The sequence below is a fragment of the Pristis pectinata genome, chromosome 13, assembly GCF_009764475.1.
Source record: "Pristis pectinata isolate sPriPec2 chromosome 13, sPriPec2.1.pri, whole genome shotgun sequence".
Classification (NCBI taxonomy): domain Eukaryota; kingdom Metazoa; phylum Chordata; class Chondrichthyes; order Rhinopristiformes; family Pristidae; genus Pristis; species Pristis pectinata.
In genome coordinates this window covers 19,783,001-19,801,987 of record NC_067417.1, presented here as the reverse complement: position 1 = coordinate 19,801,987, position 18,987 = coordinate 19,783,001, and the positions used below count along the sequence as shown (strand labels likewise).

Genomic DNA, 18,987 nt, shown 5'->3' with positions numbered 1-18,987 from the left:
CAGAGAAATTAAAACAAAAACTGAAGGAGACACACTTACAATTTACAAGCAAATTTCTTAAGATTCAGATAAGACACATAGACCAAAAAGACAAAAAATGTTTAATGTTATGCCCTTCTGTTAGTCACTGAACAGCAAATGATATTTTGTTTATCTCCACTGTGATGAAATAACACCACATATGCTGTGACAATCTTGCTCAAAGGCACTGAATCAATGATAGAATTTGAAAGCTCAACAAAGAAAGGCTTAAAATTCAATAATCACCTTCATTACAACAATGTCCTCGATAGTTAGCATCCATTAACATGTTAACTACACAAACAGCACACCAGAAATAAAGTTTTAGAAAAGGTCCACAAATTACATCAAATGTGTTGGTATTATATCAAAACAGCAGGATTTTGAACAATCCGGCTTCTTGTTTTTTTTACTTCAAAGACCAATGGTTAGCCCTTTATCTTAAGGCTCAAGAACCATGTAAATTAGCTGTAAACAAATTAGTAGATTATATTAATTAGTCTCCAAAAAGTTAGACATTTATGCGAAGTCACAAGTTATTAAAACATTTTCTGATAGAAACCAGTGATTTTGTTTAGTTATTTTTCACTCTTTAAGGAAACCATGTAATTCAGTCAAGGGATTCTTTCAATTTATTCTTCTGAGGCAGTTGTATAACTATCAAAAGTGCTCCTAAAACAGAAGTACTCTTAAATCTTAGTTTCCTTAAATGCGTCTGTTTAATAGTTCTGATTAAGGGTTTTCAACCTGAACTGTGTTTCTCATTCCACAGGTGCTGCCTAACCTACTGAGAGTTTTCGGCATTTTCTGTTTTTATTTCAGATTTCCAGCATCTGCAGTTTTTAAAAAAATACTTCAATATGTTTCTTTTAGAGATTGCAATAGCAATTGATATTTGGTAGCAAGATTTCTTTTTACACACATATGTATAGTTAGCCTCAATGAATTTTTTATATTCTTGCTTAATATTTTGTTACAAAGAGTAAACGGTGGGATCTTCCACCTGCTGCATTAAGACCTTACATGGAAAAGAAGAACATACAAACCCTAAATATCTATTAGTTTTCAGATTCAGTGATTGACTCTATCACACAAGATCCGCATTTGTATTTTGCACTTGAGTCCAATTTTAGATAACTCTTCTGCAAAGGACTTATTTTGAATAAAAACAAGATGTTACTTCAGCACATTATGTTGGTTTGTGTATGTAAACTGAGCCAACTGCTGAATCCTCATTGCTGGAACTGCACTTATCAATTGTTCAAAGGGAATTAAAATAAAAGTAACACTCACTAAAATTAACAACACAGAACTGGCATGGAGCTGTATATATATATATATATATAGATATAGATATAGATATATATAGATATATATATATATAGATATATACACATACACACACAGCTCCATGCCAGTTCTGTGTTGTTAATATATATATATATATACACACACACACATATGTGTGTGTGTGTGTGTAACATTGTTTTTAAGTTTTCTTAATGTAATGTCGTGACATTCAAAACACACTAGGCATGGCATGCTATTGCCAATATGGTGATGTGGGTCATGAAAGCCTGAGTCATGGAAAAGCAGTAATATGGGAGTTTTCTGGCAGTAGATTAACAGGAAAATATATTTTAATTAGTAGAAAAACAAAACTATCTTTTCTGGAATGGAGTCAACTAACATTCTTTCTTTATTATCCTGTTCACTGGAAGTGAACATAGTTTTCAGCTTTAAGGTCAGTCTCTCAACTTCATTTTGAATTCAAAATGTGGTGTTAGCGTTAACGTTTCAAGCTGACTACTTCTTAAATTATAGGCAATTTCAAAGCTATACGTCTATCTACATTTGGACTCCTCATAATCCATGGTATAGGACATAAGCTGGGGTTGGGGCACTCTGTACTTCTAAAGCCTAAACTTGGGCTAATCCACTCAATAATACAAATAATGCTCTACAGTGCCACAATAAGTACACAGTAGTCATGTGTCTGCTATTCCCTTACATTTTCTTCAAAGGTTTTTAACATAGCTTCTCCAGAGTCACATCACAAAGTTCAGAGGCATTTTGAAATTTGTTAGAAATTTATAGCCACCATGAATAAATATGTATTCTTGGCCTCAAGCTTTGCTCCTGCATTGACATCATCAAGACACGATTATTACCTCGTCTCCAAACCAGCCATTTATTTACAAATTCTCACAAAAAGAGATATCAGGGCATCAAACAGAAAGAAAATGTTAAAAAGCATACTATTAGAGCACACCAAATACAGCACCATCCCTTTAAAATATTTTACATCAGCCTTGAGTTGAGCTGCAAGATGCATCTTATCTAGTGAAATCTGGAAAAATCCAAACAAAGAGTAAACAAAGAATTAACCCCTCCCACTTTAAACTGATATTCTGATAAAACTAGGGATATTAAAGAGGCTAATCTCCCAAACACACCCTGAAGCTACCTTTAAAGTACCATATACGTGCCTTAGAATAATGTCTAGACATTCACCTCCGGATCTGTGTTGACGTGTAATGATACTGGCAGACCACTAAGCTGCTCTCTCTCCTCTTTCACAGCTCAGGTTCCAAAGAGACTAAAGAATGCCGACAATAAGAATTAGACAGACAAATCATTAATTTATGAGTGTAGTGCATCCGCTCGCTAATTAAAGTATATTCTCAACAAAGTTCCAATTATTAGTCAATGACCTCATCCTCAGGCTAACCATTATGTTTGTGTGAAGGTGTCACTTGCAAGGATAGTTTGAGTACCATCACTGCATTAAACAAAAACAATGCAGCTCATTTCATTCTTTCTACAGTATTTTCATATTAAGATTAGGACAAAGCACCTTTATTACAATTATTGGTTGTTGATTTTTAGAATTTAGTTAATACTTTTATATAGAGGGACAATTCCACCAAGCAGTTGCCCAATTAAATATTCTTCCTTCTTTTATTATTTTATTTTAAAAGGGAGCACAGACTTTCAAGTTTCAATGCAGTTTATAGTTTGCAGGGTAGAGTTGGTTTGTCTAAAGAATAAATATCACAGACTGGAAAGTTGGGACTAAGTTTTTTAAAAATCTCTTTAAGTTAATGCATTTCTGATTTGAACTTTGTACTCTTTTAAACAAAATATACAGAAAAGCAACTGTTTGTGGAAGTTATCAGAGGTTAGGGGCTAAGAAATGATAAAATGCTTATTTCATTTTTGGCATAAGTCCATCAATATATAACAGTTTATCGATAAACAACAGATAAAACAGAAAGGTTACTTTAATGAGAAACTTTTTGCACTGCTGATCATATTATGAAGTTAAGATGCCATCATGGAAGATGAAGCCATCTGAAAAAAAGTTTTTTTTTACAGAAATAAGCTGAACTTGTGAAAAGGTTTTGGCTTTCATACCACAGAGAACCGTTTCTATGCAAAGTGTGCATTTGTGTGCATTTTACAGATTCTGTCAAATAATGGGCAGGATTACCACACAATCGTCAATGTTGCAAAATGTATTAATCACTACTTCATTTTCAATGACAACCATTTTAACAAAATAATATTTCCTCCATTGCCCACATTTAACACTGCAGCAGCATCCCAACAACTTCCTGATTCACCTGATGGGACTGAAAGGATTACCCAGCTGCCTTACCTTCTAGGTTATTGAGTCTGCTGTATCACCACATTCACAGTCCAAACCCAGTCCTAGATAAGAAGAAGCAGCAATGACATTCAATGTGCTATTGTCACACAGATCGAGCAATGGCTGGAAGTACAGCTCTCACACTGCTGCAGAGTTGTACAATGTAAGAATATATGAAGTAGAAGCAGAATGAGGCCATTCAACCCCTCTGATTGCTCCATTCTATAAGACCATGATTAATTCTTTTGCTTCAGCACCATTTTTTGGTACTGATCTTGTATCCTTCAATTCCCCTACAATCTAAAAATCTCTGTCTTAAATATACTCAGTGACAGACTCCACGGCCTTCTCAAGCAGAAAATTCCAAAATATTGTGAAGGAATTTCTCCTCATCTCAGTCCTGAATGGTCAGCTTCTTATTTTGATACTGTAACACTGGTTCTAGACTCGCCTGCCAAGGAAAACATCAAATCCACAACTACTGGATTTGAGATCATCAATCACTCTTCTAAACTCAAGAGAATGGAGGTCCAGTCTCTCATCCCTGGAATCAACCTGGTGAATCTTTGCTGCACTCCCTGAATCCCAAGCATACCTTTCCTTAGGTAGGGAGACAAGAATTGTGCACAATATTCAAAATCTGGTCTCACTGGGGCCTTATATATTGGAACTAGATGTCTCTAATTTTGTACTTCATTCCTCTTGCCATCATGGCAACTATTCCATTTCCCTTCCTTAATGCATGTTATTTTCCAAAGACTCACGTACCAGGACACCCAGGCCTTTCTGAACACCAGCACTTTTCAATCTCTCCCCAATACTCTATCCTTTGATTTTTCTTCTGAAGTGGATGACCTCACATTTTTCCACATTATATTCAATCCAATATCCTCCTGAAGCCTCTTTGCATCCTTGTCATAGCCCACACTGCCACCCTGCTCTGTATTATCAGTAAACGTTGATACACTACATTTGATCTCCTCATTGAAATAACTGATATAGCCTATGAGCAGCTGGAGCCCAGCACCAATCACTGTGGCACCCCCTCTAGCCTCCCAACCTGAAAACGCCCTGGTTATTTCTACTCTCTCTTTTCTGTTCATTGACTAATCCTCTATCCATGACATATATTGCCCTACCTCCGTGCACTCTAATTGTCTTGAATAATCTCTCCTGTGGCACCCTATTGAAGGCCTTCCAAAAATTCTAATAAATATCAAATGGTTTGCTGTTATGTGCTCTGCTAGTTATAAACGCAAAAGGACTCCAATAAATTTGTTGAACTTGATTCCCCTTTAATAAATCTGCATTAACTCTACCCAAACCTGTTATTATTTTCTAAATGTTACCACATCCTTATTAATAGAATCCAGCATTTTTCCTACTTCTGATGTTGGGTTAATTGGTCTACAGTTCCCTGTTTTCTCGCTTCTTATTTTGTTACATAATGGGGCTGTATTTTCTATCTTCCAATCTGATGGAACCAAACTAGAAATCCACAGAATTATGAAAGGTGACAGCAAGTGCATCCATTATCTCCATGGCCCTCTCCTTCAAAATCCTGAGTTGACAGCCATTCACTTCTGGGGATTTGTCTCCTTTCAGTTCCATTAATATCCCACGAAGTTTATGACGAAGAAGCAAGTTAAGAACTCAACAGTAAAGGTTTTATTCACAAAATATTTGCATTAAAAGTATTTCTTCAAAATGCTTTAGTGACATTTATGTTAAGCAAAGATGTGAAAATCAGGAGTGTGATGAGTGGTGCAGCCCCCCAGATGTGAAACAATTGCAAGTGCCACCAAATGAAACTGGCATCATAATAAATGGCTTTTAGCAACCCACCATGAAAATGGTTCCATTGGTCCTGATGTCAACTCTATTGCAATAAACCAACCCGAGGCAGTAGTGCAACAACCTTTGTTTTTAAGCTTTTCAATTCATACTAATGGTCCTGAAACAAAGAGAGTGCTGTCTTGAATACACTGGACTTGGCTTTTCACAATCTAAAACTTACAATACTTGCAAAGCTTTTGAGTATTTTATGGTTGCCCTTCACCTAATTCCAAGGACAAGAATTATAATATTACTATGCCAGAAACACTACTGCGCAATGCAGGGTGTGTTTCCAAATAAAGCAATGTAGAATTTCTCAGCATCTGGCCCCAGGCTCATCCATGAATTTTGACAGCAAGACCTGTGGGATACCAAGATGATGAGGGAAAAAAAGCAACATTTTAAAATCTGTATTCAATCCATGTGCATATCGTGAGCCCAGGTCTAGGGTCAGGTCAGTCAGAGTGAGCCCTGTATACAAAAGAGCTAGAAACACTGGCCTAATGGTTCTAATCTGCAAGGTGTTAAGGCAGAATGTGGTTGAAAGTTTATACTAAAACCCCCAAGGAACTCAGTATCACAGAACTGATGGAGACTTACTGATGCTCTTTCACATGTGTGAGAGCCATTATAATGGCTGCTACTGCAAGAAGATTTTATTTTTAACGGTCTTTAATGTAGACTTTGTGGTCCAAAAGTGTTAGTGTGTAATCGTAGAATGCACAGTATTGTGGCAAGTAGCTCCTGAAATACACACGATGGACACACAATAACTATTATTGTTCTTTTCGATAGAGACATTATCACATTTTAATTTTGGCCAGCCGCTCGTCGGGTTAAGCATTTTGAATGGAAACAGCTGTAACTTGCTATTGATATATTGTATTTAATTCAGCTGAAATTTCTTGATTGTGAAAAATCCCTGATCTGAGCCTGTAACTCATTTAATCAATAGGTTCAATGTAGACCTGGGGCATCACGCAAGCCTGTCAGGTCACATTCAAGCCTTTGATGTAACAAAAGCAATTATTACATTCCTGGTGATGAGCTGTACCTGTCTGCTGCACAACGAATGCCGCCTGTATCAACACCCTTTTCACTGTGCAAAGACCCTCTGGAAAAAGGACACATGATATTTCTACCTAAACATAAATATATATTTAGGTAGAAATATCATGTGTTCTTTTCTTGCCTACCATATCTGAGCAGATTCTTATAGCAACCCCATTTCCCTTATATTTCATTGCTAACATGTATTTATTTGATTGTCTATAAAGCAACTCACTGTGCAGAAAATATATAGCAGATAAACACATGGTGACTTCAGCAGCACGGAGGCAACATTTTAAAATAAATCTCTGCTTCTACCTCCCCAAAAACACTTAACCTGACAAGATACTGGTAAAATTAAAATGTGATATTGTTTCAATGGAAAAGAATAACAATGGTTATTGCGTGTCCATCATATGTACGTCAGCGGCTATTTGCCACAGTATTGTGAATCCTACACACTAACCCTTTCGGACCACAAAGCCTTCTATACTTTATTAATTCTTCAGGTAACAGAAGAGATTTACCTTGATTTTTTTTTGTTTAAAATGTAGGAGCTGATAGGTATAGATAAGACATGCACAATTTGGCTTTTGTAAAGCAATGGAAACCAACCACTTACTGAATAATTTTGACCCAGGTTGGGTGGAAATGCAGCTGAGTTAGGATAATACATTAAAACTTTTTCTTGTCTGGAATAATTCAGAAACACTGGCCTCAGCCTAAGTGAATTCCACTTTGAAAGAAATCTCTAAGGGTTAAACAGGTAATAGAATTAGAAGATTTATACCATTTTGCTACACTGTGCCGAAGAATGTATGTTAATTAGATACAATCCTCCTTGCTAGCATTTAACCATTCCTTGTGTGTGTATATTAGCAATTTAATGACAACTTTTAAAAGATAGGTTTTCATAAAGGAATATTATCATTTAAGCTGGGGGAATTCTACAGCCCAACAACTCAAATTGAATTGGTTACAAATACGAATAAACAGAGTAAGCCAACTTCAGCCAATGCAGACAGCAGGAAAAGGGAGAAGGAGTACATTAGAGATTTCATCTGCGATAGGACCTATGCTCGCACTCACTCTGTAACTGGCATCTGGAGCAGATTTGCTACAACAGACATTGAAGAACTAGATTACATCCAGTTAACTGAGCTCTAAACTGATTATGCATGTGCCAAACTAATGGATTACATTTGCAAGAGGAAAAATAACATCCAATCAATCTCAATTACAGCAGACCACACCAGCCCAGATAAACTTGAAAGTATCCAGCAACTACCCACAACTGTACCTCCTCTCCTCACCAACAGTTCTACATAAAGGTATTGGTATATTCAGTCAGAAACAAAAGCAGCTGATGGAGAAATACCATCACAGTGTGGCAGCAAATGATAGAGAAGCTGTAACATTTTCTGTGGGTTTTCTGGCGGATTATTTACTAATTTTAGAAAACACTGCCCTATAAGCCTTTTCTTGTCTCCCTGTTTTCAGTTTGTTAAGTAAGAAGTCAACTGCCAGTGGACTTTACATATTGGGGTGAGGATGGGATGAAGTTCAACTTCTGTGATGGGTGTGGGGAGGGATTGGGTGTGGGCAAAGCAAAGAGAGTGAATGACAGCCACTTGACTGCTTGTTGGACACCTGGCTTAATTATAAAGACTGGCAAATCAGCTTACTGACCATACCTTGTCCCTGCATTTGGATTTCACCCTCTGTAGTTAGGATCAAATGTGATTTTCAGGGACTTTAGCAACAGAGGCTGGGGGAGTAATTGAACAAAACCAGGCAGATGTAATTTAGTCCCCATTTTAAAATCATACACTGTCTCTGTACTTTCATGTTTTATTGTAAATTCCTGACACCCACATTTGTAACAGGAAATGCCTTTGTAAAACCATAAGGCTATAATTTTAGACATCTGATTGCCATGGTGTTCCAATGCCTCTACTGGCAGGAGAGTGTCAGTGTTACGTTTGCACAGGAGGTTTAAAACACAGCAAACAGACAGCAACTACATTTATGTGGATTTTTAAAAAAATAATACTGATGTCATCTTATTTATATGTGGCCAAAAAGTTGGGTTGATAAAATCTAAAATGGCCCAAAAACCAATCACTTTACAAACAAAAGTAGTACTTTTGGCAATAGGAGGGCAGAGCTGTCACAGGCAGATGCACTGAACTTTACACCCATGTTTGACTTGCATTCCCCTCAAAGGGTGAAAATCAACAAGTCCCACCCTGGCCACCAGGAGGAGCAGTTTCTATTTCCAGAATACTCGGCCCACAGGAGAGGGGAAAGGGAGGTGAGAATGGTGGAGAAATCCATTTCCTCAACCATCTCAAATCCTGGAGGACAGAGGAGGGGTGGCGGAAGGAGGGAGGAGTAAAGACGTAAATGGGAACTGTATAAATTTTAAATAGTTGAACATTAAGAACATCTGTAGGTTTAGCAACCTGCTATTTATTTAAGCCTTAATAAAGTATTTAGTGTAATTTATAAATCAAAACATGTAATAGATTATGGTAAAATAAAATCAAAGATCAGAGATGAAACATTAGCAATAAACACTGAAGTGAAGTGCATTAAGAGGCACTTAGCAAGGAGCTTTAGGAGCTTCAGCTTAAGTATATGTATGTGCATATACACACATATGTGTGTGTGCATACATACACACACGCATGCACTTGCATACACTTCTCCCCCGGCAGTGTAAGCACCCCCATCCCTTTCCTATTCCCATTCCATTCCCCTGTTCTGAGCGAGCTGTCCTGGGCTTACTCTGAGATGCAGTTTTAGAGATCAAAGATGAACAATATCATCATCAAATTTTTGTACAAGCGCAGTGCCAATACTGAAATAAAACATTCATATCCTGTAATGGCTATTGAAAGAACAGTTTTGCCCTAAGTAATAATGATGCCTGTCTTATCATTATCTTTCTAAGATCAAAGGCAAAATTCTCTTTCCATTTGATGCATCAAACTTCGACAAGTTTCCTAATTCTCAAAACTTGAGCCTGAAGAAGAAAATAATAAAAGTAATCCATATCTGCAAAAAATAGAAAGCTCTCTATTAGATGGTCCTAATCCCCATCTTCTCCAGAGAGTAAAGGCACATTGTAGACTCTGTTCCTTGAGAAATCATTTTCACAACTATTTCATCCAATATTCCATCCAATGGTTTCATCCAATAATTTCACATGTTGAGCGAACACCTACTCCAGATAAGGCTTCAACAACAGCCAAATATAATTTCAAAAAACACCTCCTTGCAATGATTATTACACAAACCAACATTTTATTTGCTTTATCACCTCACCTCCAGTGGCTGCACAAGGAATGGCCGCTTACTAGCTTATTGGTTCGTCCATCAGGTGAATATGTGGTTTTTTCATTGGTTGGTTTGGCCACAAGTATCTAATAGGTTTCCTGATTGGACTATTGTTAGCTAAGGAGCATCTCTTATCTCAGGTATAAAAGGTGTCGCTTTTTGTTAATCTCTCTCTTGCTTGTCTCCCCTGGCCTGAGTTCATCTTTTGTTCCCTTTGTCTCGGCTCATCAAAGTTAGTGCCATGTGCTCTGTGACTGTTTCTTTGTTTTAAACTTTTCCAATAAAACTTTGTGAAGCACCAAGCAAGTTGTTTTCAACTCATTCCTGGACTCCTGAAAGAACCTGTGGATTCGAAAATAACTGGATCCGACAACTTACAGTAACCACAATTTTCATTATCTACCTCATAATATTCCCATTAATTCTTGCTGTTCTCCACCTCAAAGACCATTCATGATTTTGACATCCTATTTCAATGTACTTATCTGCAAGATGAAACATTAAACCATGGTCTTGTCTGCCTACTCAAGTGCATATCCAATGTACTATTTAAACATCTGGGAAGCTGTCCTAGCTAACATTTATCCCTGAACTAATCAGTTAAATATAGACTACATGTCCTCTTATTCTTGTTGGTGTTTGTGTGATCTTACTGGTTAGTGATTGGCCACTGTGCTTGCCTATAAAACATGGGTGACTATATTTCAAAACTATTTCACTGGCTGGTATGTACTTTCAGCTGTCAAGGGGATATGAGAAGAGCTAGACTAATTCCAGTTTGTTTCATTATACCGTTTTCTTCAGCAAACGTCTTTCTGCTCAACTGATATACTGCTCAGTACTGAGTATATACTTTTTCTGAGTTGTGTGACCATGACCACTGAGAATTTGCATCTAGCTGCCCAAACTCTGTGAAGATCTGACTGAGCCAGAGGCAGTGCGACCATGCTTCTTCTGAATGTCTTAATGATTTCAAATTCAGACTCTCAGATGCAGTGAAGAAAAGGATTCCATCATACCCAGAATATCCCAGTAAACTTCAATGCAGCATTTTTCAAGTTTTTTTATTGGTCATACTTAATATTATGTTCTGAATTACAGTTTTATTTCGATTTAAAGAAGGAGCCATAGGCTCTTATTTTGATGTGCATATTGATTGTTGCACATTTTTAACAATTAGATGGAAAGCAATTAAGCTCCATTCACCCTAAATCAGAAAGCAGCAAACAATTAGTGTGTTTGCTCTCTCTGATTTATTTTCTCACATAGCCATAAAAATCATAAGTTTTTTAGCACACATATCTACACATTATTTACTAATGTCAATAACTGGTTAACTGTAGACTGATCCTGACCAGAACCCAACGTGATGCATGATTGGAATGGTTTCCATAAGATGTATGCTGAGGCTGTTTCTGCCCACTTATAATCCACAAGCAAAAAGTGGACAAAGATGTTATGCAATCTAATGATCTTCCAAATAAATGGAAATTTGTCGATTTTTAATAATATGTTGAGTGCTCGCTTTGGCCTTCAAAAGTTGTCATTTGCACAAAGTCCATGAAAATTAAGGACCTGTGGGGGGTGGTGAATGTGTTCTTCTCACCTGCATAAACAATGACAGGTTCACACCAACTGTTTCAGTGCTCAGACTCCACATTTCATGTTTACGGTGGTATTCATGGACTCTGGAATGAGGTGATATTCCAAGATTAGCTGCTTATTTATGAATACTAACATTGACTCTACTCTACAAATGTGAAACAACATACAAATAAATAATTCGCACTTGTTAACAAAATTCCCCCAATTTGACAGTTTTAGAAGCAGAAGTTCAAGTCTACTGTTTATTGTTTAGGAGATGTATTTGTTCAACTTCATTCCAATTATTTTAAAATTGCCCTATTTCTAGCAAGTGGTTACTCACAAAGTGTGAACCTTGGTCATATTCTCAATGTTACATTGAAAACAATTTTGTGTAGTCTTGCAAATTTTGCCCATGTCTGTTATAGCACCACTACCAGTGTGAGGACTTCATTGCAGCATATGGGCAATTTCCATTCTAACATAGTTGTCTGAAAATTCATCCATGGTTGGTAGCACCAATAATGCGATGCAGCACGTTGAAATCGGCCTCCAAAATCCATTCCATTCAATTCAATGGAACCTAATTTCAGATGCAATGTGCAATGTGCTGTTGCTACAATACAGCATGTTTTGCACTAGTGACCAGCACTGAATTTCTAGGCAAAGTGATTTATAATGTAAAATGAAAATTAAGGCAGAATGCTTGATTCTAAAATTGGAATTGAATTTCATTTATGTTTCTTGGTCCATGTGCCCCTCTGGCTTCTAACTATGTCTGCAGGGTCAGGAAGAATGATAACTAAATAGAAATTTGCTCAGGAGGACTCTAAAATGAGAACACATTTTATATTCTCTTTATGAAATGAACATTTTACTGTACCGAAGAAAATTTTTTTCTATCCAATCAACAATTTCCTTATAAATCATTAGTTTGCATTATTAAATGGAGTGCTTTAATTCAGTCCTTGGCTCCTGCATTCTCATAATCAAGCCTGTGGAATGATATTTCAAACGTGTTATAAGAAAGAGCTGTGTTGCAGAGTTGTCCTTTGACAAACTATGCAGTCAGATTAGAACAGAATCTGTTCCCAAAAACATAGGCTGCTCTGCGATCCTATCTCTGCTTTTTTTTAAATGAAACAGCTTTACTGGCAGGAAAGCGGCACTAAAAAAAAATGTCCCAAAGCTACTGCCAAGTTGGGTTAACTACAAGTCTGTGCCTGACATTGAGTGGGAGGTAAGTGGAATAAGGCTGGTAGATTTATGGCCATTTGTACCTGATTGTTCATACTAAAGCCATTATGGAATGATTAGAGAAAAAGGTGAAGCTTTAAGTCCAGTGAAAATCAATACAACTGTCTACAGCAATTCAGCTGCCTGAGTCGAGTACCATTAACTGGATCTTTATCCCGTCTTAGGTTACAGGGAGCTGGGTACAGGCTTGCTGCATGCCCACCTGAACAGCTTCCTCAAGTCAGATTGTTAAGCTATTTTTCTCCCCTTTCATAAACCATGATATTTTCCTTTTAAAATTGCTGAAGATTTTGAAACAGTACCCAATATCATTAAGCTTGTTTGAAAGCTGTATGAAAACTACTTTTCTACCAAAATGTTTTCTACCAATTCCTACTGATCTATCCTCTCCTCAATATATCATATTTGTCTGTAGCAGGATCTTTACCATGGCATCATAATATTGATATTTTCTGTCCGACACCAAAGCAAACTGAAAATCACACAAACTATCCTTGAAGAATGTCTGTATATTACACTTTTTATCCCTAAATATCAATCATGCAATTTATTTAAGTGCCATCACAATTTTGGTCGTTTGTTTTATTTGTACCTTACAAGTGGACAATTCTCATTTCAGCAGCAAAGTACCATTCATGGGGGAAAGGAAGTTAGGAGAGACGGAGCAAACAGGTTCTCCAAACCAGTTCCACTGAAGCCTTTTACATCCATTCTCACATTTCCTACCCTTCTTTTTTCAGAAGAAATAGTCAACAAGTTGAATAACAGTACAGATCAACACTGCCACAAAAATCAAACACCAAACATGCTAATACATGTTTGTTAACCCTTTAAAGTTCAGTAACAATGCAGAGCACTCCAGAAAATATGGTCAAGGATATTTACGGGTCCATTTCTAGTAAAGCATTCTGTGGAGCATGTATAGAGCAACTAATTCTGTAGCTGAGTGGAAATCATTCCTTAATTTATACCATGTGTGATCTTGAAAGAAGCTTAAAACAAACAGTTTGAACCTCTGGGATTTCAAGTAGGACTCTGCTCCTTTCGGTCAAAAAGCTGTCCCAGACCTCAAAGTCGGAGGTATTTCTGAGAAGTCTGACCTTACATCTGCCAGGAGGATAGTCTCCAAATATGTGGTGCTGCATATTTGTGTAGCCAGCAACAAAAATAAATTGAACATTAGTTATCTTAGCTGAGAGCCCTAACAATTAAAACCTTTATATCTCAGGTTCTAAAAGCTACAACCATGTAACTCTTAAATCTTGACAATCAAAAATAGAATAGAATCTGCCACCAAATCCCCAACATGAATTCCACCCCCAACTCCCCAATTCACTTATCAACAAAAGCTATATCAAACACAACTCTCTGGAAAAGAACAACAAATTCATACATGGCACAGCATATCCGAAGAATTAGATATTTTTGTGTAAGGAAGAGAATTAAGTTTTTGACGAATGGAATCACATCAATTTGTCCCATACACAAGTCCATAGACCTTAGTTTTGTTTAGAATTGAGAACAGTAGTCTGCTGATTTTAAATATAACAGCATATCACCAAAATTCACCGACACCACTATGTTTTGGGCAGTGTAGCAAAGGGGAGGATATCTGCAATTTCAATGCACAAAAAACAAATCAACATGAATATGAAGATAATGACCATCCTGATACATTATTCCCATCTCAAGCATATTTTCCTGCCTTCATTAACTTGTTTTGTTTTGTTCTACAATTCTTTTCTATGCAATGAGAAGGACAGATATAGACAAAGTGAAAGTGAGGAACAGACAGTAAAGACCAGTGGAATGGAAAGTCATGTTGGACAGGAAGAGAATGGCAGGGCGTAAGGTGGAATGGGGCACGGAGAAAGTGGGACAGGGGAGAGGTCCAAGGAAAAAGAGATGGGAGAAATTTAGAGAATACTGTAATAAATGACAAGTAGGTATCTGTGCAAGGAGGAGGAATGCACCTACACCTCTCATGGTGTTGCCTGCAAATCCAGAACTACAAAGAATTAACACAAGAGAAGAACAGGAATATTGGAAGGAGTGGGGTTGATCCATGTTTGCCAAGAGGAAGGTGGTGAATTCCAAGTAGATTTCAGAAAATGTAATTTTGGATTGTTGGTGTTGCCAGGAAATTATTACCCAGCCCACATTGCCTTTTGTACTTTGCAACAATTTGACTGGCTTGCTTGGCCATTTAAGAAGACAGGTAAGAACAAACTGCAATGGTGAGATTGACTTACATATAGGCCAGATGTAGTAAGAAGGGCATGATTCAACCCTTTGTGGAGATAACTGAACCAGTTGGAACTTACGACAATCTGCTTTACCAAAACCAGCATCCTCTTTTCCATGGGTCAAGAATATATCTTGCAATCCATTCAATTTCTCACCTGACAGTCAAGATCTGTACTCATATACTGTGAATTACTAAAGAGTGTACAGGAAAGCAAAGAGAATTACTATGAAATGAGGACAGAAGAATCTACAGCTGTCAAGAGAGAAAGGGTATATGTGAACTGCAGGGGACTGACTGCAGAGAGTAGATCAAAGAGAGTGTTGAAGACACTTACTGGATGTATTGCAAGTACTACAGTGTGTTCATGTTTGTGATTCCAGGAAGTGGGATGGGGCAGGGGGAATGAATGTGATGCAGCATGGCAAATGTTAGAGATTCAGAAGTACACAACAGGTGAAATTATTGCTTGAAGGTAAATTACTTGAGTGTGTGACGATGGCCCAAGCAGATAGGTTCTGGAGGTCCTGGTATTACCGACCAGCGTACAAACCCTAGACCCAGACATACTACAGAGTTTGTTCATTTTTACTAATGATCACAAACTAGAATTGGGAGGGGTGGGGTGGGAAGTCTTGCCAGATATAACAATCTACACATTTCGGAGGAACCTGGACAGTATTTATAAGTGGGCAGAACTCTGGCAGAAAGAATAAAGTGAAGAAGGTCAGGTACATTTGTTGTAATAAACATGTAAATGTAAAGAGTACTTGACTAGCTAGAGAAGAGGGTGAAAAGGATGATAGATTCAACAAGGAGCATGCCCAGGCACCACAGAGCTGCAAGCAACAAACTTACATTAATTTTTGAGCTACACTGTCAAATGAGTAGAAAATGGATTTGAATCCAAGAAACTAAAGCTTTTATCTTGCTGCCCATGTTGCATTCTTGGGTATCAGGAGAAAGTTTCAGACCCTGGAACTGCTGCATAAGAGGGCCAAAAAGCAGATCTATGATCCTGGAGGTCTGAGTAATGAGGAAAAGCTAAAACCTAAGAATCTTTCAGCATAGAAAAGAAACAGTTAGGATATATATGGCACCCAGTGGAATACAAAAAGGCAAATCCTAAGTACTAAATCAAACTAAATTACAACTGCATGACAAGTAAGCACTGAAAATTAAGAACTTCATAGACAATGCAAGAAAGCATTGCTTCTTAGGACGAATGGGTAGAAGCAGGAATAATGGTTACATTGAACCAGATTACAGCTTCTTAGGATAAATGGGCTATTTGGGCCAAATGGCCTTGACTTATCTTTTTGAACTTTGCATTGAAAAATACATGCAGCACATGGACAGGATTGATATTGTGTAATTAGTCAGGAAGAGAAGAGTACGAGTGAGTGTCAGAACCACAGAGTCCGGAATCAGAATAAAGTCACGAGTTCACAGTAATATATATTGGTTATCTCACCAATTTCATACTAACTTTACGCATAGTTTTATATAGACCCTAGGAGGTGCTGCAATGGGAGTCAACATTTATATTCCAGATTTACTTAATTGACTAAAATGGATCAGAGTATTGATTAATGAGTCAGGCAATCAGTCATGTGAAGCCTGTTGAACAACAGCCTGAGGGGCCAGTCTTCAGAAAGCTTGATGTTGAACCCTGATTAAGTAGGAAGGTTTTTCTTTAAATAAAACAAAATAATTTGCTCTCTTGTGTCACTCCCTTATGCTTACATTAAATGTGGAATCCTCAAGCCACCTAACCTCATTGGACCATTTGAACTGACAGCAGAAAAAAACATTTTTTCTTCTGCTCCACATATCAAAGTACTTCTAACTTCAGCAATATTTCTTCTAATCTAAGGACAGTTCTTCCAGGTTATTGTCTTCACCAATTTTACATCAAACTTTCATGCAAAGCTGATACATTCATGATTAATTTAAACAATATATAAAGTTTCTAATTGCCATTTTTTCCTAACATCCTAAAAGAGCTCTGAAGGACAACCGTTCATTAACACATATTTGCTTCGGAAATACCGTATATGGAGAATTTAATGATTGCTGTTCACTGTGATTCAGGAAGGACCACATTGGAAGAATGTTGCTTTCCTTACCTTGTATAATTTCAAGCTGGCTTCATGCCTTGAGTTGACGGTGTGCAGTCGCAGTTTCTCGATGCTATTGGTGTAGTAGTCGCATGCGTTGCATTTCAAGTGCACTGGGTTCCCAATGGCTACACATTTCAGCCGCCACTCATTGGCCTTGCCTCCTTCCTTGATGTGGGCCACAAGCTGATATTTCTGCACGTGCTTATCTGTCTTACAGTGCAACTGGAAGTTGGCCTTGAGCTGGGTGTTGTAGCGGCAGAGCTTACACTGGTAGGAATCACCAATGACTGCTTTCCACTCCTCCTCGGGCAGGTGGCGCTCAATGTTCATGTGCAGACCGAGTGTCTCCAGGTTGTCCGTGGTGAATCGGTTGCAGACGGCACACTGAAAAAGCTTCAAGGAAGGGTCATTTGTGGTTGTGAACGTTTCACCAAGGTTCATGAGTTCTTCTGACACCAGCTGCCCACCTCCCAGTCGCATGTCAATAGGAATCTCACCACCAACTGCATAAAACCAAAGAATAAAGAGAAAGAATGAAATGCTTGGTGACAGTGCCAGAAAGTGATGTCCAAACCCTGAACTCTTCTTCTAAAGCCAACACTGACAATGTTGTGTCTGTTAATGAGGTCCAATCTCCCATCATTGTCTGGGGATAAAATCTGCCGCATAGTAACGCTTTATGCAAATTAAATGGCCAATCTGCTGCAATGTTCAATCGGTGGAGATGAGAGTGAGCGATGCCTATTTACTTGATTTGTTGATGGTAAGCCGTGCTTAAGAGTTTGCTTTATGCTCTTGTCCCTGAATACAAGACTGAGATGGTCAAAACTCATTTTACTTCTGATCAGTTATTAGCCTTCAGGGACAGTGATTCCTATCAGCTAATGCCAGATTAGATTTAAACTTTAGCCTGTACAGGTTTCAAAGGTAAACATGTAGTATGCATGTAGCAATAGAAAGAAAAGCTCAAAATGTGGCCAACCAAGCTCAAAATTGCTTATATTTGCATTATTTGATTAGACAATTAAGTGCAACACTATGTTAGAATGCAGTTTAAAATAAAGATTTATTATTCATTTTAACTACAATCAGCCTCCAAGGATATTGGCAATGGTGACCATTTTGGTGTCGTACAGAAATTAATCAGGACTGCAGAACACACCTCATATTAAAGTCATTTCAAAAGAACAACACTTTAACTCAACCCAGGAATTGCTTTCTCTACTGAGAATTCTTCCATATATCCCTCACTTGGTTGAGGAATGCAAGATTTCCTAATCTTTTGAAAATTACAGCAACTAAAATGCTGGAAGTACACTCAAGGTCAATCAGCATCTGGAGAAAGAATAACACTTTGAGCTAAAATCCTTTTGATGAATTTCTGAACACTAAATTGCCTGTTCTTTATGTGGTTTTTGACTGAAATACTGGGTGTTTCTTACACTGTTTTTATTTCATTTAGACACCATTAGGAATTTTTGATATTATCTTAAAGCAAAATGATGTCAATGTACAATAAAGGTTCTTTTGGCCAACCTAATATTTAGAAGGGCAACTCAAAACTGGTCCAAGTCTGCTGATCAGCACAGACAGAAGAAAAAGAAAAACATTCTTAATGATTTCAGCTACAAACTGAAAAATAGACAGCTCGGGAAAAAACAAGCAAGTTAAAGAAATATACTCAATACAGAAAACAGTTTTAAATAGCTGCAGTGAAACTTGTGTTATGTCTCAGCAACGGCAGAGAGGTAGAGCTAATTATCCCATTACTGCATCAATACATCCATTTAACAGAGTTGTGTCAGTGCCAGTGCGATGGGTGAGCTCATCAGTGGAAGGTGAAAACCTCTGTGCTGTACAGATCTGTCTAATGCCTC

The 18,987-nt window shown here is 37.6% G+C and overlaps 1 protein-coding gene across 1 annotated transcript in view; it reads right to left on the bottom strand.

Moving 5' to 3' along the window:
- The window catches only part of zfhx3b (zinc finger homeobox 3b), a 375,747-nt gene that overhangs the window by 235,464 nt on the left and 121,296 nt on the right, over positions 1-18,987 (bottom strand). Inside the window, exon 3 of the mRNA XM_052028144.1 lies at positions 17,117-17,613. Coding sequence (XP_051884104.1) covers positions 17,117-17,613 — 497 coding nt within the window. The remainder of the gene's footprint in view (positions 1-17,116; positions 17,614-18,987) is intronic.